Raw genomic sequence first — 27,437 nt, forward strand, 5'->3', positions numbered from 1 at the left:
GCTGGGAAATGTAGTTCAGCAGAGGTTACCTAGAAGGGATTCGATTATCTGTCCCGGGTTATCCCGATGTGAGGAGTTTTATATGGTGAAAAGTGAGTGCATTCGCTTTGGAACTAGTTGCCGCGTTCAAAACAACTGAGAACTCGGAAATTTCAGACTTCAGTGCATTCAAGACAACTGGGAACTCAGGAAAAAAAACTAGCTCAGACTGGGAAAAATCAATTTGAACAGTCATCCAACTAGCATTTCCTAATTAAGAACTCGGGCCGCATTTACCGGGGTAACTTGCCCCTGGAGGTGCCAGTTATCATTCAGGAGCAAAAGTTTTTCAATAGTTGTTTTTAATTTATACCCCAAAAATATTAATTGGAATATAATATTGGAATATAACCAATATCATTAAATAACATTGGAATATAACATGTAATAACTATAACTGAACTAATTAATTCAGTGTAACATTGATGTGGCAACTGTCTTATGCTCTGCTATTGCACAATTCTAATTTGTACATAGGTCACAAATAAAGCCGTTTTGCCTGTTCACGTCATGGGCCATAGCCCGGTGCACTGCAGCTCAGGTTAATAGAACTCCCTCATTGTTATAATGTGAAACATGGTTATAGGTCTGTAAAGCAAATACTCAGAAGAAGATTTGGGGAATTGGCGTCTCCAGGAAACCATATTTCACATTATAACAATGAGGGAGTTCTATTAACCTGAGCTGCAGTGCACCGGCCGGTATATATATAACAAATTGGAATGTGACAGTGATCTCCGTTATGCCGAATCCTTTCGAGGGTATTTGGGCTCCCGAGTGGCGCAGTGGTGACTGCAGTACCTGGTTCGAATCAGTACCTGGTTCGAATGGTAATGGTCACGCTATTTAATAAGCTTCTAGATATGCCACACCTGTCAGGTGGATGGATTATCTTGGCAAAGGAGAAATGTTAACTAACAGGGATGTAAACAAATTTGTGCACAACAATTGAGAGATAATTGGTTCGAACCAGGTACAGGCTGCATCACATCCGGCCGTGATTGGAAGTCCGGGTCCTCCGGGTTTGACCTGGGGAGGCCGTCATTGTAAATAAGAATTTGTTATTAACTGACTTGCCTGGTTAAATAAAAAATAAATACAAAAAAAGTGTAGTACTAATAGTGCCCCATAGAATAATTGCGTTGCAGAAGTTTAAAACTATGCAGCCTTCAGACAGGCTATGCACAAGTATAAGACAACGTATTTTCGTTTCAAAGATGTATTGTTAGAACTCTTTTCCCAATGGTTTATCAAGCATTTGCCTCCATGTGCCCCCTAGTGAGTTAGGAAAATGTTTCCCGCTCGTGTGCGCCCAAACCGCGGCTAACACCTCCTCCTGTCACCCGAATCCCACCCAACTCTAAATCTCAATAACACAATCTCGCGGAGGAAGCTCATGACACTTAAAGTTTCCTCGCTTTACCGTCTAATGATTTTCTTCGTCGTGAGTGGTCAGCCATTTCTGGAAGGAGAAAAAAAATACTCGATAATGTGTGCTTTTTAATCGATGGCTTGATTTTTTGACGAATGTTACAGATATGAGACATGTTGTAAAAAGGATAATAAGCTGTTTATCACTACCACATTATTTTTGGACGTAGTCAAACTGGACCGAGCTCATTTTGTTTGGTAAGTGTTCTTGTCTTTGCAGTTTTCACATAGGCCTAATTATGTTATGGGACGCAGTCACATAGCAAGGCTTAAACAAAGGGCATTAGCCTACAGCGTACAATTATTTCTCTATATCAAAATAATACTTTGAGCGTTACTACATAATTATAGGTCTGTAAACCAAGTATTCAGAAGAAGATTTGGGAAATTGGCGTCTCCAAAATATTATATTGAACAGAAACGGAAACTCCTGCCAATTATTGTGATATATAAGGGTAAACTGACTTACAAGTCAAGTGGAGTTGTATAAACACCAATAATACAAACTTGCAGAAACAAAACTTGAACATAACCTATCGTTTTTCTGTGAACCCTCCTTGTCAATAAAAAAAATCAATAATGCATTCAAAATATTATACAGTGTTCAGAGTAGGCTACACAATAGCTAGATGTTGATACGTCTGATAAGAAAATAAAGACTCAATTTTTATAAGCTTTTTTTTTAATTGAGAGGGTTTATTGATAACGAAACCTGGAAAAATAAGTTATGAAAATATATTATCATTATTATGGTATTTTATTATAACAATAATAATAGACTAGTAATAATAAGTGACGAATAATAAAAATAAATTATAACAATAATAATGAAAACGTATCATTTTGTTTTCTGCCAGCATGTTTAAATCTACTCCCGTTAAATTGAAATACACTATCATCGTAGATTCAGTTACATTTCACAGATTTAAAAAGCTCGTTAGTCAACCTAATTTGTATTTGTGTAAATAAGGGTTAGACAAATGGCATTTCGAGTTTTCTCCCACAACACTGGTATTAGCCTAGTTCGCTAGAGGGCGATTTACCCAGGAGGAATGGCTTGTATTGTGTATCTATCTAGTCGTTGTCATGGGTGCTGCATGGTGTTTCCAACTTGGGCGTGGAACAGGTGAATTTAAATCAGCATATCCCACGCATCAATGTGCAATTCGATAGGCCTATTTTATTTAGTTGCTTGTTGCCCTTATTGCAATGCATTCAGGATATTTATTGGGATATGGAACAGTTTTTATTTAATATGATATGCCATTTTAATATCACATAAAAGCGAAGGCCCTACACTGCCTCTTACTAAAGATCCCTTATCCACTCATCTTTAATATCTTTGAAATAATAACCTATTCATAAAAAATAAAAACATTTTAATTATGATCACATATGCTTTCATCGCATTTCAATTCTATTCCAAAATTGGTATAGCTGCATGGACCTTTCTGTGTAAGTGAAACGTGTGTTGCCTCCACCATGTCCTGATGGAAATCTATTTCTTCATGCTAAATCCCCTGCCATTCCTCAATTACCCCAAGTGCAGTTCTGCACAGTTCTCAAGGCGGCAGCTACCACGGGAATAGCGGGAACCTAATTTAACCAACAAGCAGCTGCTTCAAAATAAGTTCCCAGCTTCAACATGGAAATTCATCTGTCCATAGCCTACCTGCGCGCGCGCGTGCGTCTGTCTGTTTGTCTGTCAGCGCGCTCGGGCGTGCGTGCGTGCGTGTGTGTGTGCGTGTTTGTTTGTTTGTTCAGTGATTACACAAGACTGTTGACATTACAGCAGATCATTTTCACCTTTTAGTGTCTGTGTCATCACGGCAAGCCTATTATGCACAAATTCCCATTTTTTTGCATGCCCAAACGTGCTTTTTTCGCATGGTTATTAATTGCTATATTAGCCTAATTGCTTTGCACATGCATTATTATCGACGCGCATCAATAAACTTGATTCTAACAGGGGTTAAACTTTTCCACATTTGTGCGCACAGCTCAACCCCTAAACCCACAAACCTTTGCCACAGTTTTTTTTCTAGCTCTTACAATGTTGCTAAGGAGATATGACGCCTCGTTGTGAGCATTAGTAAATATAGTAAGCTTTATGGCGGTCGAATGGAAGGGACTACGTGTTCAAGAATGAGTTGTGTTGGAGACTATCGAAAACTCAGAAATCCTGTTTTAGGAGAATTTTGCGGTAATATTAACAACACTTTCGCATCAATTAGGAAATGATTGTACAATTTTCTCGTGCTGTGTGTTTCAATAATTGTGAGGAGGCTGTTTTGAGGAATGGAAATTATATTCCAGTTATATTCCAGTTTTGGAAAAATATATTCTCAATTTAATAATATATAATGGCCTATTGTAGCCTCTCATTTGTAATAGACTCTTAGAAACATGGGTTCATAAAGTGGTTCTCTGGCTGTCCCATAGGAGCTTCACCAACTGGTTCTTCGAGGGTTCTTCGTTGGGTGAAAGGATTATACATGAAAACAAAAAGGGTTCTACCTGGAAACAAAAAAAAAATTCTCCTACAAGGACAGGTGATGAAGCCTGCACATGAATGTACAGAATTATGTAACAGGATATAACTGGACATGATGTAGCTTTTACACCATGCTTTTATGACATAATCCTTTTGTCAATATGATGATTTGTTCAGTGTTTATTTTAAGTGTTGTTATTGTTGTTGTTTACTAAATCATGGCTTTGTCTGGATTATTTTATCATTAGCATACCCATCTGCTTAAACAGCAAAGGTCACTTTTGGTGTGTTTTGTTGTCCATTGCATTGTATAGGCTTTGATTACTTGATCTATGAAACACCTACACTATATATACAAAAAGTATGTGGACACCGCTTCAAATTAGTGGATTCGGCTATTTCAGCCACACGAGTTGCTAATAGGTGTATAAAATCAAGCACACAGCCATGCAATCTCCATAGACAAATATTGGCAGTCGAATGGCCTAACTGAAGAGCTCAGTGACATTCAACGTGGCACCGTCATAGGATGCCACCTTTCTAACAAGTCAGTTTGTCAAATGTCTGCCTTGCTAGAGCTACCCCGGTCAACTGTAAGTGCTGTTATTGTGAATTGGAAACGTATAGGAGCAACAACGGCTCAACCGCGAAGTGGTAGGTCACACAAGCTCACAGAATGGGATCGCTGGAGCGCATAGCACGTAAAAATCATCTGTCCTCGATTGCAACATTCAGCTACCTAGTTCCAAACTGCCTCTGGAAGCAACGTCAGCACAATAACTGTTTCGTCGGGAGCTTCATGAAATGGGTTTCCTTGGCCGAGCAGCCGCACACAAGCCTAAGATCACCATGGTCAATGCCAGGCGTCGGCTGGAGCGGTGTCAAGCTCACAGCCATTGGACTCTGGAGCAGGGGAAACGCGTTCAGACTAATTTGCGTTTGGCAGATGCATGGAGAACGCTACCTGCCCAAATGCATAGTGCCAACTGTAAAGTTTGGCGGAAGATGAATAATGGTCTGGGGCTTTTCTCATATTTTGGCCTAGGCCCCATAGTTCCAGTGAAGGGAAATCTTAACGCTACAGCATACAATTACATTATAGACGATTCTGTGCGTCCAACTTTGTGGCAACAGTTTGAGGAAGGCCCTTTCCTTTTTCAGCATGACACGAAGCGAAGTCCATGTGCTTTTTGTGGTTTGTCAAGATCAGTGTGGAAGAACTTGACTGGCTTGCACAGAGCCCTGACCTCTACCCCATTGAAAACCTTTGGGATGAATTGAAACGCTGACTGCGAGCCAGGCCTAATCGCCCAACATCAGTGCCCAACCTCACTAATGCAATTGTGGCTAAATGAAAGCAAGTCCCCGCAGCAATGTTCCAACATCTAGTGGAATGCCTTCCTAGAAGACTGAAGGCTGTTATAGCAGCAAAGGGGGGACCAACTCTATATTGATGCCCATGATTATGGAATGAGATGTTCGAAGAGCAGGTGTCCACATACCTTTGGTTATGTAGTGTATCAGAGGTCAGTGTCAATATGGTCTGTTTATATCAAAGTGCAGTTAGCAGCAGAGCAAACATAAATAAAGATTCTGATCCAAGCCATCTGTCATATTTTGCAAGTCCTCCGTGTTTCAGTCATACATGAATCGATATCCACTACTTAGGCCTATACAGATTCATTATTGCAGCTCAGAAGCCCACAGAGCTCAATATTTAAACTTGATTGGTAGTTCCTCCTATGGGGGGGAGAGGGGTGGGGCCCTCATCCTTTAGAGTGGGAAGGGGAAGGAGGAAGTTGCGTGCGATGCCACGTGGCACACGGTCCTCTCTTGGGATGAGACGATGAGGAGCGGGCAGGCCCAGGCATGTCGAGCCCCCGACACCCCTGTGCCAGTCTACTGGGCCCATACCCGGTGTGATCACACCTGGAAACAGCAGCACCAAGAGACAGGGGTGTGTGTCTGTGTGTGTGTGTGTGCACTTGTGTGTGTGTCACACTCACACTCCCAGCACATCATCAACACACTCAGGCCATTCGGTGATTACACTCTCTATCGGCCATCGATAAAATTACCCTGAGTGAATCACTTCCCCTGGTAACACATCTGTTTTTCCCTTTGTGCTGCTCCCTTCTCCTTTCAAGGATGTAGTTGTAATGTTTGTTTAATATGAAAAAAGGCAAACATATAGTGCCTATAGCCACCTGGTTAGTCAGTTGTGCTGGTTTTGTGTGAGTTATCTGTATGTTCACATATGTGAACAGGAATGGTTTAGCTCGCCCAGTGGTTCCCAACCTTTTTTTTTACCTAGCCTACACTTCACTGTTAATATCTGAATATATAAAAAATGACAGTCTGTCAACTACTTATAGACCCTTTACTTTAGTCTAAATATGACCTAGGTTTTGTGTCAGAGACAGTTCATGCCTATGTATATCCCTGATACTCCAGCGGTAACTCTAGTTGACCTTTGACCCCTACAGAGTGATCTGCCCTTCGGTGGATTACCCTCCTGCCAAAATGTCCCAGCCCACTGCTGCTGACGAGGGGAGCACCTTCGAGCACCTGTGGAACACCCTGTAAGTGTACACACACACACACACACACACACACACACACACACACACACACACACACACACACACACCGTAGAGCCATGAACGGACCAGACAATTTCCCTTTTCTCTCTTGATACTTATTACATTTTAAATGTAATTTTATGTCATTGCATTATCTATTCTGACTAGATTTTTAAAAACTTTTTGGTGCAGTGTTTCGGCTCGTTTAATAAAAATGTATTTGAGTTGTGAAATAAGTGTTTGAGTTGGCTATTTTATTCCACAGCTAATGTGTGCCAAAAGAGATGGTCATAAACATTCAGAATGTGCCCTATTTTTTCCTTATTAGCAATTCATTGAATTGGGGCAATCGCTGTTACCCAGAAGTAAACTCTCGTCAAATTTGTTCAGCTTTCTTATTTACTTCTGGGCAGAGGTGGCACCACAGCTTCAAAAGTGGTGTGGCAAAATTTGTACATGTGTCTTTTCGGGGGCCTGGAGTTTTTCCTGGTCTCATGACCTGGTCATTTAAAACTCTGGGTCCAATTCATAGTCCATGACAGAACAGAAGTTTAACTGTCCCGGACACGGAGTAGTTGTTAAATGCATTGGGGTCATGCAGGGCCTATACTGTAGGTTGGCATGCTTTCTCTCTATATGCAGCTATTCAAATCAAATTAAATCAAATCAAATTGTATTGTTCGCTTACACATTTTTTGCATATTTATTAATAGACTATATTTGGTTATTATGATATGTAATAAAAAGCTGTAAATCCTTAAGAGTCTATTGAGTCTACTAAGACAATCTAAGGAACATAATAAAAAAATCCCCATCAGAATCCATCAATTTAAGCTAGAGATATGTTTTTTTGCATGGGCTGTGTCTCAATCCACCGCATCCGCCTATGTTTCTCACAAAAACATCTGTGGTGTCGGAAATGTTTGGCCTACAAACTAATAATGACCGCTCTATGGAAAGACGAGACTTTCACGAACAAGATGGTGTTTTCCGTTTTGCTCTACGTCCCTCTTAAGCCCCAAAGGACTTGTCTGAAGTCGATAACGCTGATGTGGCAACTTCTGTCTGTAGCATCTGAACCGTTTGGGCTACAAACTAATATGACCCCTCTGTGGAAACGGGAGACTCTCACGAACACGATGGTGTTCTGTTTTGCTCACGGGACTTGTCTGAAGGTAACCCATACAAATGATTGGAAGTATGGATGTAGTTTTGTGCCCCAAAAAATAAAGTGTTAAATATATGTAAAAAACATATCCTGAGCTTTCCTATATCTCCTAGATATACAGTAGGACAGACACTTCTAAACCTTATTCCTTATGATTTATTTTTTTCCTTTTCTTTGCCATTTATGAATGCTATATTCAATGCGTTTCTATGGGCCATAGCAGTAAAGACCAAATTCAATACTTTATTAAATCATTTGTTACATTTTTTTGATAACTAAAGGGGTCCTAAAATTCAATATCAAATAGGTAAATTATCCATCGTATGACCATCTTAAAACAAGTCCATTTGTTAGCTTAGTAAAAAAATAACAATGGCTTAGACATTTAGAGGTTAAAATAATTTAACAATGTAAGTCATTACTCTATTCTTTACAATTGCATTGTAGTAATTGCATTCATTTTAGTTTTTTTTTTTTAACATCGCAAAATAAGACGCTGCCCTTCTAAGATAGGACCTAGCTACGGTAGGCTAGCCAAGACACATGCTAAAGGGTATTTTTGTAGTTTTCTTTTAGCAGACTATCAACAGTAGCCAGCATATTGCTAGTGTGTTCACTTTTGAGGGTTTGCTTTTGTAAATCACTTTCACATAATAAACAAGCTCAGTGAGTAGATTGATGGACGCTTATTTTTGCTCAGGACAGCTTGCGTGTGCTGTGTGAAGGTATCTATCAACTTCTGTACTGCTCGAATGCTCGAAATGTTGTGATTCGCGGGAGCGTAGTAGTGCTTGAATGAATGGCCAATCATATTGCTCAAATACAAATAGCACAGCTTTGCTGCATGTAGTATTCAATGGTTTTCAATGGTAGACTGCGACAGAGCAGGTAATTGCTGAACTGGAACCTGAAAAAATGCAGGCGGTCGGTGCTGCTGCTTGGCGGTGTCACACCAGATTGAACAGTACCGGAGGCTAATGCTGTGTCGCCATAAGTTTTCTGCCTGCTCTGCTTCTGGGTCCAAATGTGTTAACAATTGAGAGTTCGGTTGTGCCAGAGAAGAAGTCGCAAAAATAAACTTTCAGACAAAGCCCCCCCCCCTTCCGCTAATTAACTACTGCGCACACAGGCTTGAAATCACCACTCCCAGTTTAAAAATGTAAGCACCGCCTTCGCCCAATCCTGATTCGTCCAAATAATCAATGACGAAAACACAAACACAGGAACTACTGCTGCTAGTTATCTCAGCCATTCGATTACAGCCTTGACAGATTCTTTTGGTTAACACGCATACTCTGCCCACAAGAGATTAAATTGGGGCCATTCTCTTTCTTTGATTTTGGTGAGTTTGTTCATATGTGAGTGATGATGGATCCTGGTTTTTGGATCTGAGTGAGAAGTGTTTGATCAGACTGTGTCTCTGTTGACCCCCCCCAGAGAACCGGACACCACCTACTTTGAGCTCCCCCACGAGGGTCACTCTGGGGAGAGGGCGGCTCCCTCCACCAGCACCCCCAGTAACGCTACAGAGGTCTGCATGGACATCTACCACATGAGGGACATGAACGACAACGTCATGGTAGGAAGAGAAAGTCTAGTTCAACTGCAATTTAATTCACAATTTAATTCAATGAACAGCACACTGTAAGGGCTGAGTCCTAACTTTCAAAAATGTGCGTAAAATAATGCTATGGAGATTTGAGGAAGTTTGAGTTATGATAAGATTTGATCCTCACAAGAATCACCACAAGAAGAAATGCGTTAAAATACAGACCAGTGAAATGACCACCATACACTGTGTACAAAACATTAGGAACACCTTCTTAATATTGAGTTGCACCCCCTTTTTCCCTCAGAACAGCCTCAATTCATCGGGGCATGGACTCCACAAGGTGTCGAAAGCGTTCCACAGGGATGTTGGCCCATGTTGACTTTAACACTTCACACAGTTGTGTCAAGCTGGCTGGATGTCCATTGGGTGGTGGACCGTCCTTGATACACACAGGAAACTGTTGAGCGTGAAAAACCCAGCAACGCTGCAGTTTTTGACACAAACAGTGCGCTTGGCACCTACTACCATACCTCTTTCAAAGGCACTTCAATCTTTTGTCTTGCCCATTAACCCTCTGAATGGCACACATACTCAATCAATGTCTCCATCGTCTCAAGGCTTAAAAATCCTTCTTTAAACCTGTCTCCTCCCTTCATCTACACTGATTGGATTTAACAAGTGACATCAATAAGCGAACATAGCTTTCACCTGGATTCACCTGGTTAGTCTATGTCATGTACACTTACACTAAGCTACCTGGGGTGGCAGGTAGCCTAGTGGCTAGAGCGTTGGACTAGTAACCGGAAGGTTGCAAGATTGAATCCTCGAGCTGACAAGGTAAAAATCTGTTCTGCCCCTGAACAAGGCAGTTAACCCACCGTTCCAAGGCCGTCATTGAAAATAAGATATTTTTCTTAACTGACTTGCCTAGTTAAATAAAAATAAAAACACATGTCAGCATGTCCACTCAGTGTACGTACTGGACTAGTATTTTAGAATGGATTAATGATTTTCTTTTCATGTTGACTTTGTGGCGGTGTGACATGCGTGGACAATAACCGACTAGCCGGTATCAGGTCAGGGTTGTTCCTGTGTTGGTGGGGGGTGGTTTTCCCTCCATTGAAGTAGAGATTCCCTCCTCATTTCCCTCTCCTCCGGAGCCCTTTTCCTCCCTCACTACTCTGTGGTGAGTGGTCTGGGATTAGGGGGGAGGTTATCACCTTAATTAGAGAGCAGCAAGCCAAGCCCCACACACACACACACACAAACTTCTGCTCTGCCATCTGTAGTGTGTGTGTGTGTCTAAAACAGCTGCAACAGTCTAGAAACTGCCATAACATTATTTCCAAAATGTTTAGACACAGCTCTCTATTGTAAACAGACGACTTCAATTATTTTCAATGCGTTTGGCAAACAGATACCTTGTCAGTGCTTTATGAGGAAGGCACTAATGGACTAGAGAGTGTGTTGTTTTACCTGAAAACCATCAAACAATGCTCACACGACCAAAATCTATGAGAAGAGGACAAGTCATTCAATTACAAACAAGCCTTCTGATGTACAATATTGGACTGATCCAATATGTCACTGGGCAAGCCTGGACTTGCCTTGCTAGTTAATGAATAGTCATGAGAGAAAAAAATGGGAGGTCCTACATTTGTTGTTAGATGCAGGACTAGTTGAGAGGGCCGAGACAAGACCAGCAGCAGAGGCAGGTCAAAAGAAGCGAATTAACCTTCATACGTCGTTCCTCCATCACGACCCAACCCGGGTTCTAGTGAGCGGTTCACCTGCCCTGCCCTGTGGATCTGAAAGATGACTAGTGTGGTTCATAGCAGTGACCGCACCTGATCACACCTGACCTTACCGTACCTGACCGCTCCCCTTCTCCCAGTTCTATCTATGACCATCCGGTCAGGGGAGCGCCATCCTCCTTACAACCGCCCTACGCTCTCTACAGGACATCTAAAATGTTGTACGTTAGTGACCCCGGGCAGCACTACACCACGGTAAGGTGTCTGTGACTTTTATTTCTGCTATTATGCTGTATACATCTGTTTTAGTCTACACACCTGTGTGGATGTCATTTGGATGTGTCATTTTGATGTGTCATTTTTGCGAGGATAACTTATTTTTGGTTGGTTTGTGTCATTAGTTCTATTTGGGAATCAGTCACAGTATTGTTCAATAGTACTGTGTTACTCAGAACCATAATTTGTGTAGACTGGTTATTCAAGTAGGGTAGGCGGATAAAGATGTAAGGGGGTCAATGATAGGTCGGATGCCTCCTGTTCTTTTGCTTTTTGTGTAAATACTATTTAAGATTTATCACAGAATAACTGACATCTGTGTCGTTTCACTGTAATATTACAAAAGACAATATATCTCATGGATTTAACTATACTTCAAATCCAATCCAATTTTATTTGTCACATGCGCTGAATACAACAGGTGTAGACCTTACCGTGAAATGCTTACTTACTGACTGGAGTCCATCCATATTGTTGGTATGTGTCTCAACTGTATTGACGTTGGTACGCTCCGTTGGCTTTATTGGGTAGATGGGGGATATAGAGTTTGCTATAAAGAATTATAGTCACCATTCCAGTTCTGATATCATGGGACTGGTTGTCACATTTACCTTCACAATAACAGTTTTGAAGGTAAATATTTCAATGCACAAAATTATTTGTTGTGTGAATTCCATGAGTCCCGAGTGGCACAGTGGTCTAAGACACTACATCTCAGTGCAAGAGGTGTCACTACAGTACCTGGTTTGAATCCAGGCTGCATCACATCTGGCCATGATTGGGCATCCCATAGGGCAGCGCACAATTGTCCCAGCGTCATCCGGGTTAATAAGAATTTATTTTTAACTGACTTGCCTAGTTAAATTCACAACAACAACAAACAAATCTCACATCGGATGTAAGAAGTTGAATTTTGCAAAAAAAAATCACGAGCAGAGATTAATTAATTAATTAGTAAGAAATCATAAACATAATCATTAGGATGGTAAAAGAAAAACGCTGCTCCTGAACCAGCGGTTAGGGGAAACTTCTACCTACCCCAGTATAACAAACACTCTTTACTGGCGCTGGGGTTAAATTGCCCACAGGTGCAGATCCTGGATCAGCTTACCTTCCCCAAATCATAACCTTATCCTCTTTACTGCCACTTCCCATTTCCTCCCAATAGGGGGCAGACATTCATGACTTCATGATCAGAGTTTAGACCAAATTGGTGATGTAGCAGTTACCAGGCGCTAATCTACTCCTCCCAAATATTCTGCTTAGTCCAGACATGCAACAAAACGCATGATGCCATGAAATTCATTTTTCATTGCATCCTGATTGGTAGGGATATTTATTGTATTTTTATTGTCTTCCCACCGGGCCACATATGTAAATTCAATGTCTATTCCATTAATTGAAATAACTTGGAAACAATGTTGTGTGTACCCAGTGTGTTACTTCAACGCAGTGAATTGATAAGAAGATAGATGGAACGTTTTTAGATGCTGTGATTAGTTCAGGACGCAAACAGTAGGTCACCGGGAGTGCACTATTCTAACACACACACACACACACACACACACACACACACACACACACACACACACACACACACACACACACACACACACACACACACACACACACACACAGGCAGTGGTGGCTTTTTCTCTGTTTCAACTTGTTATAGATCAAGCTGAGACATTATGACATAGCACACCTGTGTGTGTGTGTGTGTGTGTGTGTGTGTGTGTGTGTGTGTGTGTGTGTGTGTGTGTGTGTGGTTAACTCTGTGACTACAGTATGTTCCTCAGATGAACTTGTCTAAAATGTTTTCTAGAGATGACAACAACAGCTGGACTTGTCTCACTATAGTGGAAACTCCCTTTACGAACCAAGGTCTCTCAAATAGATACATGTTGCATACTATTAACAGTAAAACAAATATTAAGAACACTTTCTATGAATCGTCTTAGTGTACTACAAATTATGAATGCATTTATAGGCATTCATTCATACACGCTGTTATAGGAAACCACTGGCTTTTACCAATGTTCAGAGCAAGTCTTGAACTATACATCCAGCCCAAGCCTGGTTTAATCAGGAATGGGTCTTTATAGTTGCATGTCAGGTACACACTTAGGAAAAAAAGGACTCTCTATAACCTAAAAGGGTTCTTCGGCTGTCCCCAAAGGGAAATAAAAAATGTTGGTTCCTGATTAAGAATGTTAGTTCATCCCTTTGGGTTCCATGTAGAACCCTTTCCACAGACGGAACCCAAAAGGGTTCTACCTGAAACCAAAAAGGGTTCTCCTATGGAGACAGCCGAAGAACCCTATTGGAACCCTTTTTTCTGAGAGTGTAGTGTCTGGTGTAAGTTCCTCAAATGGTGCATGGGTCATGATCCAGTGGTGAACGCCTAGGTTCTGGCTAGAAATAGGTTTTTCCTGTACGGGGGGAATCAAAATTACTTTCGATGAGTCATCATTGTTTTAAACACTTAGGGAACCACAACCCACTGCTTGACAACAACAAACCCCAGTCAAAATGTGTGAATTCACCTCAGTATTGATATGACATGGGCCGCCTGCCCCAAAGACAATCCCATGTACTGTCCTTATATGGGCGCACCACTATCTCCCCTCCTGTGACCTTTGAGCCCGACTCCTATACTTTTTAGTGTTTTCCTCATTCCCCTCTGTCTCTCTTTCTCTCTGGGACAAATGTCAGACAATGTTTATCCTAGCTGTGCGGGTCTTCACTATGCATTCTCCAGCGTGTGCATACTTGCGCTGATGTTGTCGTCTGAGTCCAGGCATGCTGCAATTAGAACACCGCTGCAATTTTTTGGGTCTCTCTCCCTCTTTCTTTCTCTCTCTCTCTCAGTTCATCCCCTGTCGTTCTCTCTGTCAGTGGTTTTTTTTCTCTAACCTTTGCCATTAAAGGCTCTTTGAGGGTCTTTGAGAAGGGGTGCTGCTGTGTTTGGGAGAGAGTTGTGTCCATCGATGCACACCCCTCTACCGACACTACAGGCTATGCTTCCTCTTTCTTCTTGCTTTATTTTGCTCTGAAACTTCTGACTGAGGAGTTTGTGTTGTGAAAGTGAATACAACCGGTTGGAAGGATGTACTACGTGAAAAAGAAGGTAACTCTTGGTGTTTCATTTTATGTCTATGTGTGTTCAACCTTGTCTTCTATACCTCTGTTTTGCCCAGTTCATTGCAGTAGTAGTGTTTTGATTGTCCAGAGGTTGTGAAGGGAAATCAGGTGGGGAAAGACATTTTATTTATTTTTTTGAATGTATTACTCCATAGTATTCCACACTCCATTGCAAAATGATATTGCTTATATTGATGACTGATAATTATCAGTTGTGTGCTAATCTTCAATCAAGTACAGTAGTTACTGCACGAGTTGGCGACTTTGTATAGACTTTATTATGGCCAGATTATTGATGATTTTGAGGTTGTCTGTAAATTGAGTATTAGAAGATTGTTTTCTTCGAGCTTTTCCCTCCATGTGCAGGTAGTTTGGCTAGTGATCTGAAGTTTCTCACCACTCACCACAGAGTTACACATTTCCCCCATGGAGATGGCACTGGCAGGCAATTAGGCAGATCACAGATTACATTGATGTTTTACAACCTCACCTAGCCCCCCTGGGGGGGATACAGGGTGGGGGTCTACACACACACACACATTTTTGTTTTACTATCCTTGTGGGGACCAAACAAAAAATTCAAATTCTAAATCCTATTTTCTCTAACCTTAACCTAACCTAAACCATAACCCTAACTTCTAAACCAAACCCTAATTCTAACCCTAACCCTGAACCTAACCCCTAAGCCTAAAATAGCCTTTTTCCTTGTTTTACACACACCTCAACAATTCCTACCCCTCCCTACCCCTCCAAAACCCCTTCCTTCGAGTGTTGTAACCTGAACCCCCTGATGAGCCCAAAAATCCCTGTATGTCTCTCCAGGTTGGGCCTTACCTTTTCCTTAACAATTTCCTCCTCCCTCCCTCCTTCTTTCCCTCCCTCCCTCCTTCCCTCTGTGCAGTCCCAGTACAACCTGTTGAGCAGCAGCATGGAGGCGAACCTGGGGAGCCAGCGAGCGGCGTCCACCAGCCCCTACAGCTCGGGGGAGAACACGTCTGCAGTGCCGACACCGTCACCCTACTCGCAGCCCAACAGCACATTTGACGGCCTGTCGCCGGCGCCAGCTATCCCGTCCAACACCGACTACCCTGGACCCCACTGCTTCGAGGTCACCTTCCAGCAGTCCAGTACTGCCAAGTCCGCCACCTGGACGGTGAGTTTTAGATCATGTAGACGTACACACGCAGACATACATGCGCATGCAAACGTTACAAGCTAACGGGACAGCGAGGGGTTGTTTTGTCTCTGTCTGATTGTCTCTGTCTCTCTCTCTCTCTCTCTCTCTCTCTCTTTATTCTGCTCTCTCTAGTTTTTCATTTTATTGTCTGTTTCAGTGTCTCTGTCTTCCCTTGACTAAAAAGTAATGTAAAAGTCACAAACTAATGGTGCTGGCTAAGTTGCTACTTTCCCTGAGAACGGACTGACATTGCTGCGTTAGATCAGAGAAGTTCTCTTGATGAGATGGGTTGTTGGCTGCAACCGAGGATGTATTCAAGTCTATGGCTGCAACCACTCCTGTGACAGAAGACTGATTTGCAGGAATCTGTGTGTTTGACTCTTCATGGGTTCAAAGAGTAGACACTGGCCAAACTATTCTGGTATCTGTATAAGACAGTGATCTGTTTTTCAAGTGATTGAGAGTTAGTTCTGTTGTTACTTTCTTCCTCCCAGAACTGATCTGTTATTGATACCATACCACAAGCATGACTAAAAGGTTCAGTACAACGACTCAATCCAAAATGCTGCCATTTAGGTGCATGCAACACATGTGTCAAACAAAGTGGGCGTGCAGAGGGGAAGAGATTTTTGTAGGGGGGACAATTATTTTGTAGCACCTGACAAATACAGCTCTGAACGCTGAACAACAATGAATGGTTGTACATGTTGAATGATTTTCAATATACTGTAGTAACTGATTAAGAATGTTAGTTCATCTCTTAAGTTTAAAAGTCAATCCTGCTTTGTTTTGTTTACCTCTTTTGTGCTATCTTTTGCAAGATAGGATTCCCGTTAAAGAAAGTCACTTTCTCCATTAATACTAAGGGAAAACCTGGGAAACCTGGGAACATATATCAATATTCAGATTTGTTTCACCTGAAGAAATCTAATGACATTTATGTATTTGACATACCCCCACCCCAAACAGACCAAACTAAATCGACAGTCCTGGAATGTATCTAAAGACACTTGAAACGGGAGCTGCTGCGATGTGATTTGTCTGAGCTGAAAAAGAGTTGCCACCCGAAAGGTGTCGCCCCGGATTGTTACAGAGTTGACCTCTGTTTGAAACGTGAACCTGTGTTTCCTTGCCTGAGGGGGCTTTTTGGCTGTGTCTGTCAAGCGTACTCAAGCGTGGGGGACTTTATTCAGGGCTTGGTGGTGGTAAGGATCTGTAAAAGGATCCCCCGGCCACTGAGGCGCTGCTTTGTGACCCACCACAGTGTTACGTCTTTCTTCAGCCCTTCTCTTGGCTGTCACCCGCGTCGCTCCGGGGCTCCACTCTGTCCCCACACATAGGCTTCCTCTCCAATGTGTCTGTCAACTGTTCTTTGACACAAGCTTTTCCCCTTACCTGTCTCATGTCGACTGAGGATACACTCGGAAAACACCAGCCCCGTTGTTGTAACTAGACAATTTATAGGGCCCAACGTTTTTTACATCAGGATAATCTATGGGCCCTTCCTTTGAAAGATTTTACGAGAGGAGCCTACAGTAATTGCATAATTGGTGTTAGTGTTTGGTTTCTTATATTCTGTAGTTTGTATGATTGATAGTTGGAATCCATCACCTTATGTTGAATGAGAACGGATGAACTATGTTGTTACAAATCCGAAACACTTCTACCTGAGGACTGAGGTCGGGCGATATTCAAGTAGAGACAGAAAACGACTTGACTGAGCAGCGCACACACAGGGTGATACACACTGAGTAATACACTCCTTACAGGCCCACTCCTTTATTTGAAAAATAACAAAATGGTTGCCCCTCCACTTGATTTGCTATTAAGCTGAGCGATGGTGCTTGAGAAATGTAAACCAACTACTCTCAAATTCATATTCTTCAAGAATCAATGTGTTTATATAACTAAAGGGACAATCTGCAGTTCAAACAATAACAAAGAGTTTACCCACCACTGTTTTGGTACAGCTGAAGGACTGCTGTGTAACCATTCTCAAATTCATAGACAGATCTATGGATGCAAGGACTGACCATCCGTGATATCAAAATAATAGTTTTAACCATGTTTTGAGGCTATACAGTGTTTGTTCACAATTATATTGTCTACAAACAATGGATTAAAACAAGCTTATATTTTGGGTTCTGATGGGGTATAACAGTTGAAGTAAATTCATGACGCATTGGTAAGTTATATTCTTCAAGAATCAATGGGTATATATTTCATTATTTAAAAGTACAAAAATTGATGTACAAATCACAGATTGTCCCTTTGATATACATACAAAAAAATGACCGTAAATATCACAGAGTGGGCTTTTAAGGTAGCACAGGGAGAGTATACCCTGTTATTACATTAATTAATCATTTTGTATAGCAAATGCTTAGGGGAAAGAAGATGACCTCGCAGAAAAAGTGGATTTGTAAAAGTCTGGGATGATTGTTCTAAATTGGTCCCCTATTATAAAATATGGAATTAGAATATGAATGGTATCCAACTGAAATATGAATGTTACAATAAAAGTGTTGTTCCCTAAATGTGTTCTAGACAGACAAATGAAGAATAGATGTTTGGATTCATATAAATATACAGTGCCTTCAAAAAGTAGTCACACCCCTTGACCTTTTCCACATTTTTATGTGTTACATCCTGAATTTTAAATTAATAAAAATGTTAGATTTTTTTGTCACTGGCTTACACTCATACCACATAATGTTAAAGTATAATAATATTTTTCTAAAATCTTCTAAATTAATAAAAAGTGAAAAGCTGAAATGTCTTGAGTCAATAACTATTCAACTCCTTTGTTATGGCAAGCCTCAATACGTTCAGGAGTAAAAATGTGCTTAACAAATCACATAATAAGTTGTCTCGACTGTCTGCAATAATAGTGTTTAACATTATTTTTGAATGACTACCTCATCTCTGTACCCCACACATACAATTATCTGTAAGGTCCCTCAGTCGAGCAGCACATTTAAACACAGATTCAACCACAAAGAACAGGAAGGCTTTCCAATGCCTCGCAAAGAAGGGAAACTATTGGTAGATGGGTAAAAAAGCAGACATTGAATATCCCTTTGAGCATGGTGAAGTTATTAATTACACTTTGAATGGTGTATCAATACACCCAGTCACGACAAAGACACATGGATCCTTCCTAACTCAGTTGCTGGAGAGGAAGGAAACCACTCAGGGATTTCACCATGAGGCCAATGGTGACTTTAAAACATTAACAGGTGATAGGAAAAAACTGAGGATGGATCAACAACATTGTAGTTACTCCACAATACTAACCTACATGACAGACTGAAAAGAAGAAAGCCTGTACGGAATAAAAATATTACAAAACATGCATCCTGTTAGCAACAAGGCACTAAAGTAATATTGCAAAAGATGATTTGGGGCAAATCCAATACAACACATCACTGAGTACCACTCTCCATATTTTCAAGTATAGCGGTGGCAACATCATGTTATTGGTATTCTTGTAATCGTTAAAGACTGCGTAATATTTCAGGATAAAAAATAAACAGAATGGAGCTTTCCACCAGACACTGGGAGATGAATTCACCTTTCAGCAGGACAATAACCTAAAACTCATGTCCAAATCTACACTGGAGTTGCTTACCAAGAAGACAATGAATGTTCTTGAGTGGCCGAGTTACAGTTTCGACATAAATCTACCTGAAAATCTATGGCAAGACCTGAAAATGGTTGTCTAGCAATGATCAACAACCATTTTGACAGAGCTTGAAGAATTTTGAAAAGAGTAATGGGCAAATGTTGCACAATCCAGGTGTGGAAAGCTCTTAGAGACCCAGAAAGACTCACAGCTGTCATCGCTGCCAAAGGTGCTTCTACAAAGTATTGACTCAGAGATGTGTATACATATGTAAATGAGATATGTATGGATTCAGGATTATATCTCTGAACTAAGCACCAAGGTCAGTTTAGCATTTTCTCTAGTCTAATGGTTATGATTTGGATTTGGGAGACAGTAAACTGATCCTAGATCTGTGCCCACAGGCAACTCCTACCCAAAGCACTAACAAAAGGAGCATTTGTACTCGAGTAGGACAACAAATCAAAGAAACCCCCAAGACAGGACATAACAATGTTTGTCAAGTCCATTCGTGGACCATTTGCATCGCAAATGCTTTTTTGGGCTACTAGTAACATGTTAGTGTGTTGTTAAGCAAACGTGAGTTTCTGAAAAGAAAATAGCTTACCGTCAAGCCGATAGGAATGAAAGAGTTGCTTCTAATGCAGGGGGATTCCCAAAATGGCAGGAGAGTGTGTAACACCTTTAATCCCGCGTCGGGCCCGTGCTTGAACATGAATCGGCTTGGGGATCAGTGTCTGTGGGGAGCTGAGACACTGTGTGGTGGACTTGAAAGGGTTAAGGTGGGAGAAGAGGCTGGGTGGTTGCAGGCTTGTGGGGCCCCAAGCTATGGGGAATGGCATAGGGGCATATTGACTTCACCTCCTAGTTTTGGCCGTTACGACTATCTCTCAGCTACTGTAGGAGGCACTGGGCTTTGGAGAGATTAACTCCTTAAATACTATGGCTGCTGTTCAGACAGACTCGGTTTGTGTTTGCAAGCAGCTCGTTATGTGTTAAATGTATTAAAGGTGACATTGCCACTCCAATGAGTTGCCCTTGCCAATAGGACCTTTTCAATGACACTTTTTAACTTTAAAATGTTCTATTTTATCTGGACTGGTGAGGATTTGGAGTGCTGTTGTGTCTGTGTGGAGAGTCTGTACTGTCTATGTATTGTAGGCTATGGTTACCATGTTGTTGCCATTTACAGCCCAGCAACAATCTGTCCTTGGGAATGAACATTGAATTGAATACACTAACTACTTGACTGACAGCAGTCATCCGTTTTAGACTGCAGTATTGGCAATTTGAAGGAGTTGACACCTGCTCTGGTTACTGTAGGTGGAATAGAATAGAATAGAACAGAAGAAGGCATGGCACAACACAACACAAAGAATACCTTGTGTTTCATGAAAACCCCCATCATGATTATTCACACTGAACGAATCTACCCAAGATTACTTTAAGCCACTCTATTTACAAGTGATCTCATAGCTGCTGTTATGGGTGTCTTGGGTGTCTGTCTGGTAAACAACACATTATTCTGTATTAGGGATAATTGCTCCCAAGCATGCACCATCCATCCTTCAAATGAGCCCTTTGCCTCCAAAACTTCAAACATTCCTGGAGCTCTCAGAGCAAGAAGTGTCATGATGGGATGAAAATGAGATCTAACACCTCAGCCCTTTTCCAATAACGACCCATCGGCGCTCCCGATGCTTCGACAAAGCTCCGACAACGCTCCGCCACTCGGCTGGGTGTGGATTGGGATGAGGAAGGGACAGGCCGGAGCATGCTCTGTATCCCAGCGTGTCAGGAGCTGCTCTTCCCAGCTATTAGCCTCTCACAGTCAGGACGCAGGCCCGAACATGCCCATAGAGTCAGACACCGACCGCACATCCTTTCTCTAAGTCTACCCCATCCATACCACTGCCTGTCTGCATGCTTGTGTTGCCACAGCTTGGTAACACGCACACACACTTGATAATGAGGATATTCGAACACACATTCACACACGTAAACACACACACACACAGAATTGGAATCAATTAGCCACCTTTCTTAGTGTTACATCCTCGCAGTCTTTACTCACACAGATTTCCATAGACACTCTGCATCAGGCTTTGGAGCAGGTAGCTCCTGTTTTGATATGTATCAATCAAAATAGTAATATGTACATGAAGCACATCAATAGGTAAAGGTGTTGTCACTTTTTGTGCATTATATCAAACTCAACAAACTATTTACATTAATACATGATAAGATATGGTACGATGCGATACAATATTATACTGGACAAAAATATAAACGCAACATGCAACAATTTTGAGTTACAGTTCGTATAAGGAAGTCAGCCATCATTGGAGGCAGTTTATGGTAGAGAAAGGAACATTACATTCTCTGGCAACAGCTCTGGTTGACATTCCTGCAGTCAGCATGTCAATTGCACACTCCCTCAAAACTTCCGACATCTGTGGCATTGTGTTGTGTGACAAAACTGCACATTTTAAAGTGGCTTTTTATTGTCCCCAGCACAAGGTGCACCTGTGTAATGATCGTGCTGTTTAATCAGCTTCTTGATATGCCACACGTGTCTGGTGGATTATATTGTCAAAGGAGAATGCTCACTAACAGGGATGTAAAGAAATTCGTGCACAACATTTTAGTGAAATAAGCTTTTTGTGCGTAGGGAAAATGAGTGGGATTTTTAAATTCAGCTCATGAAACATGGGACCAGCACTAGATGTTTATATATTTTTGTTTGTTTATATCAAGTGTACAGAGTTTATCATATAGATTTCAAGCATGGATTAAATCTTGTAGTGGAGATGCTAGGCTATCTGCTGACAAGTCATTACTCTTACACACCTTTCCCAGCTAACTTTAGCCACAACTAGCTAACAATCAATGAAAGTAAATGTGCAATTGTCAACATTTCCTGGTCAACTCAACAAAATCAACTCCATATTTAGTTACTTAATTAAAGGTGATTTGGCCATAAAGATAAACAACAACAACATGCACACATTTCCCGTTCATTTCCATTCATTTTTAGCTACAGGTGGCTAAAGTTAGCTGAGGTTTGTGGCTGTGAAAACCAAACCATCGATTACAGTTTCTCCTGGCACATGACCTACTTTCAGGGTGAGGAACCATCTAACATCAATTTGTGAAATCCTGAACAGATTGTGCCTAAAGGCAACTTTTACCCGGAGCTGTGGAGCCACGAGCAACATCAATACACTTCCAGTAATATTGATAACTAGTAGGAACATCATAAACAACGCTTCTTTTTAGACTGCAGATATGCATTTAGATTGTTTTGTGCTTGTATAGGTAGGCCTGCAGTTATTCTTAGTTAACAATATTCTCAATTAATTTGATCCACATTTGGAGATATTTACAAGTGCAACAGTAGCTCATTATTCCCAAAGCACCAATCACTTCAAAAGAGACCAGCTCCAGTACGTCATGGTGAACATAACTCAGAGAAAATACATATCACATGTGGTCTTCCACAAGGTTCGATTTTGAGTCTGGTACTGTTCAGTTTGTATATGTTACCCCCTGTCAGCGTTATCAGAAAGCACAGCATTGATTTTCACTGCTACGCAGACGATACACAACTTTCCTTTTCTGGGTCACCAGAGGAGTTTAGCTCCACAGATAAATTATTAGACTGTATTAGTGATTTAAATACTTGGAAGACTCACAACTTCCTCCAGCTAATTGTTGGAGCCTAAGCACAGAGAGAGTATCTAGCCGCACATTTTTTTATAATTATATATTTTTTTTACCCCCTTTTCTCCCCAATTTTCGTGGTATCCAATCGCTCGTAATTACTATCTTGTCTCATCGCTACAACTCCCGTACGGGCTCGGGAGAGACGAAGGTCGAAAGCCATGCGTCCTCCGAAGCACAACCCAACCAAGCCGCACTGCTTCTTAACACAGCGCGCCTCCAACCCGGAAGCCAGCCGCACCAATGTGTCGGAGGAAACACCGTGCACCCGCCCCCCTCGGTTAGCGCGCACTGCGCCCGGCCCACCACAGGAGTCGCTGGAGCGGGATGAGACAAGGATATCCCTACCGGTCAAACCCTCCCTAACCCGGACGACGCTATGCCAATTGTGCGTGGCCCCACGGACCTCCCGGTTGCGGCCGGCTGCAACAGAGCCTGGGCGCGAACCCAGAGACTCTGGTGGCGCAGCTAGCACTGCGATGCAGTGCCCTAGACCACTGCCCCACCCGGGAAGCCTTAGCCGCACATTTTAATTCACGGGCAAAACCTAGGTGTTATTTTATATTCTGAACAAAATTTAAAATCACACATTAGGAATGTGACCAAAATAGCTTTTTACCACCTGAGGAACATTGCCAAGGTGTGTCCGTCTCTATCTCAGGCTGATACAGAGAGACTCATCCATGCTTTTATTACAAGCAGGCTTGACTGCTTTAATGCTCTCCTGTCTGGTCTACCCAAAAAAGCTATTGGTTAACTGCAACACATACAGAATGCTGCAGCACGGGTACTGACCAAGACCAGACGGAGAGCACACATTACACCAGTTTTAAGCTCTATGCGTGTGAGTTAAAGAATTAATTTGGTTATTAAATATAGGTTTTTATATCAATCCATGATTGTTCACCCCAATACATATCAGACATGCTTTAAGTTATGTTATTTAAGTTTAAGTTATGTACCCAGTAGGTCCCTCAGGTCCTCTGGCACTGGCCTTTTAACTATCCCAAAGCCTAGGACCAAGAGGCATGGAGACGCAGCCTTTAGTTATTATGCCCCCAGCCTCTGGAATAGCATGCCAGAGAACCTAAGGGGGGCCGAAACTGTGGGCATATTTAAAAGAGATCTTAAAACACACCTTTAACTTTGCTTTTCCTTGGGGTGCTTTTTAGTTGTTCAGTTTGTGTCATTATTTCGTTTTTGATGTTATGTTTATTGTGTAGTAAATATTTCAGCTTTTATTTTCATTGTTTTTTCATTGTTTTTTTCCTGTAAAGCACATTGAGTCGCATTCCATTTCTTAAATGTGCTAAATAAATAAAGCTTGATTTGATTTGATGGTCAGTGACTTCTGATATGATTTTTTGGGGGGTGGATTTTGGTGAAACAAAAGATGATTATATACTTCTACATCTCCCAAATGCTCCCAAACAGCAATTAAAGCTCATCAAATCACCTTGGGGGAATTCACATAGAACGCTATAGAATTTCCATTTCTTATCCAAGAGACTAATTTCTGTCTTTGCCATGTGCGTAGAGAGGGATTCGGGAAAGTGTTGTTGATGCTCATCTATGATTAATGGGATGTGGGATATAGTCGAGGAGGACTGCAGTGTGTTAACATATTTGGACAGTTAACTGACTTTGCGATAGGCAAGCCAGAGCATGTCCACAGGGATGACAGTATGGCAATTATCACTCGTTCTCCACAAGCTTGTCTGGACCTGCACATATGGTCCACTGGACTGGCTGACTATATAGAGTTCTGTCTGTCTTCTTCTTCCTCTTCCTCTACACTCATCCATCTCCTAGCATGCACATCCTCCTCTCCCTCTTAATCCCTCTCAACCTCTTCTTCTTCCTCCTCCACTACACTTGTCCATCTCCTAGACCAATTTTAGCCCCGCTTTCTCTTCTCTACTTTTCTCATTCTATCCTCTCTTGCACTTTTCATCTTCCTCTCTCACTCAACACCTTTCTTAACTCATTCCTCCATCCACTGATCCATTCACCGATCCATCCATCCATTCATCCATCTCCCCATCCATCCGAGCATTGGGCTTGCTCGTGACTCGGCTTTTCTTGTCTGTGGAACGCGCTTTCCAGGAGATGTGATATGGGAGTTCCGTACCTTTCAATAAAACAATGAAGAATAAGTAGAATAAGTGAAGGGAGATGTGTCAGTGGACAAGTCCAGACGTCTCTCTCTCAGCTGCATACAGAGACAGAGAGAGTGATTTATTGCTCTGCCATGCTCTCAGTTGTGACTGAACCTATCAAAATGATCACCATCTGCCCAGCACATGTAACTCATATGATGCTTATTGATTCATATGGGCTTCATTTTGTTCCGGTGTTGTTCCCATGACTCAGTATTGTAGATAAACCTTGGTGCTGGTGGCAACAACAGGGTTGTGGGTTTGATTCCTGCATGGGCCACAAGCATTAGCTAGAGTAGAACGTATCGATTTGTGTGGGTCGAACCGAAACTTGAGACATCCATGCATGGAATATTTGCATGTACCATGCACATCAACCGGAAATTTGTGGTAACATTTGAAGTGCAGTACACTTATCTCAGGTTAAGATTCAACCCTTGTTAAGTGTCACTAATCATCAATATCTGATTTGGGAATGCTGGTTAGCAAGGGTCGTTTTGCGGGTTCAGAGAACAGGGACCTTTCAACTGCATCCGAGGGATCTGTTAATGCTACTCAGCTCAATCACTGAAAAAAATCCCTGAATCTGTGAAAACGTCATCGTGGTTTTACAGCTTCAAATGATTTATTCAAACTATGCTGATCTGTCTGAACTTGCAGGCTAAGGATGGGAATAGGTGATTTTGTGCACAAATATTGAACAAAAATCCCTGAATCTGTGAAAACGTCATTGTGGTTTTACAGCTTCAAATGATTTATTCAAAGTATGGCTGATCTGTCTGAACTTGCAGGCTAAGGATGGGAATAGGTGATTTTGTGAGCAAATATTTTGCTTCCGCTTTACGCATACATCTCAAGTCTATGCTATGGCTGGGGGCGGGCGGGGAGAAGGGATTGGAGTGAGGTGGGGTGAGTGGTGCAGGGTTGCAGGAGGCTTAGTAACGGTATCTCAATATGGAATTCAGAGATTTGTCCTTCTCCGCCCCACCCCCCAAAGCTGTCTGTTGGATTCGCCATGGGAAATTTTTGACATTGAACAGCAGGAACCCACAGAACAAAAGATGATACTCTACAAAGATGATGTATTTCCCCCACAGTTTATGATGATGGTGTATAATTAAAATGATTGAAAATAGTGGACTTTTCCATCATTTTCACCATGGCCTAAGAATAGAACGAAATGATCAGTGATTAATTCCACTGACTGGAGTATGAACAGCATGTTAATGCTATTGTAGCATCAATGACTAAAGCGTATGTATCTCTGCATTGAAAACAGTACATGTTTATTTCTATACCGGGGCTTTTGGGCAAAATGTTACATCTGCATTTAGATTCATTGTAGCAAATCCACAAAATGGTCTTTCCTGGAAGGTTTGATATCCTCAGGTGGATTTTGGGGTTTTCTTGATAGTGTTGGGGCATGTTGAAGCTTGTCCGCTAAGAACCGCCCCCCCTTGCCATAAGTTTGGATGTATTTGAACCTCCTTTTTAGTAGGATGACTGCCAGCATCGGTAATGGCAGATGTGCCTGTCAAAGAGTACAAAGGGCTCTTTTCACTTGCACTTATGTACTTCAGTTAGATATCCAAACATTTGTACTGAAGAACTGTTTCAAGTCCTGCTGAATGCAGGACTCGCAGTATACATCACTGCCTGTCTATGATAGCATCTTAGCTGAGTATCTCCAATGTAGTTGGTACTTTCCTCACCAGACTTGCTTCAATTGAGCAAGCTTGTGATATTGAATATCCATTTGGAGTTTGAATAGGGCTACAGTTATTATTTGATTGTATTATGTTTGCAGGCCCTACTGAACTCATACTAACTCTTCCATTTTACTTTTCACACACACACACACACACACACACACACACACACACACACACACACACACACACACACACACACACACACACACACACACACACACACACACACACACACACACACACACTTGGCTTTTTGAACTGACATGCTTCCCTCCAGGAGTTATTACTCACTTTGCTACAACACCTGCAAGTCCAGCCTGGTAGATAGTAATCATGTTCCTTCCAGCAACAGAATAGTCCTTTTATTTATGACATGATGGAGCCAATTTTACAGCCTTCAAAAAGCCCTAATGTATTTTGCCTCATGTTTCAAATCACTCAATTTGTTCTAGTCCTACTAATCTGACATGATAACCGTGTTCATAACCTTCCATCTCATACCCTAGTAATACCATCACTCAGCACTTTGGTTTGAGAAAGTACATTTTTTTAAGACATCACATCTTATCACCAATAAATACACTCAACAAGAATAGAAATG

The 27,437-nt window shown here is 41.6% G+C and overlaps 1 protein-coding gene across 2 annotated transcripts in view; it reads left to right on the forward strand.

Annotated features, from left to right (window-relative positions):
- Positions 1-1,435: 1,435 nt before the first annotated feature.
- Positions 1,436-27,437, forward strand: part of tp73 (tumor protein p73) — a 36,958-nt gene continuing 10,956 nt past the window's right edge. The window contains exons 1-4 of one of the 2 annotated variants that reach the window (XM_055892637.1): positions 1,436-1,668; positions 6,451-6,546; positions 9,152-9,293; positions 15,342-15,593. In XM_055892637.1, coding sequence (XP_055748612.1) covers positions 6,488-6,546; positions 9,152-9,293; positions 15,342-15,593 — 453 coding nt within the window. In that variant the 5' untranslated portion in view covers positions 1,436-1,668; positions 6,451-6,487. Of the gene's footprint in view, positions 1,669-6,450; positions 6,547-9,151; positions 9,294-13,994; positions 14,427-15,341; positions 15,594-27,437 lie in introns of those variants that run through there. The other variant, XM_055892638.1, reaches the window with a different exon arrangement.

This window comes from Salvelinus fontinalis, chromosome 31 (assembly GCF_029448725.1).
Source record: "Salvelinus fontinalis isolate EN_2023a chromosome 31, ASM2944872v1, whole genome shotgun sequence".
Lineage (NCBI taxonomy): Eukaryota > Metazoa > Chordata > Actinopteri > Salmoniformes > Salmonidae > Salvelinus > Salvelinus fontinalis.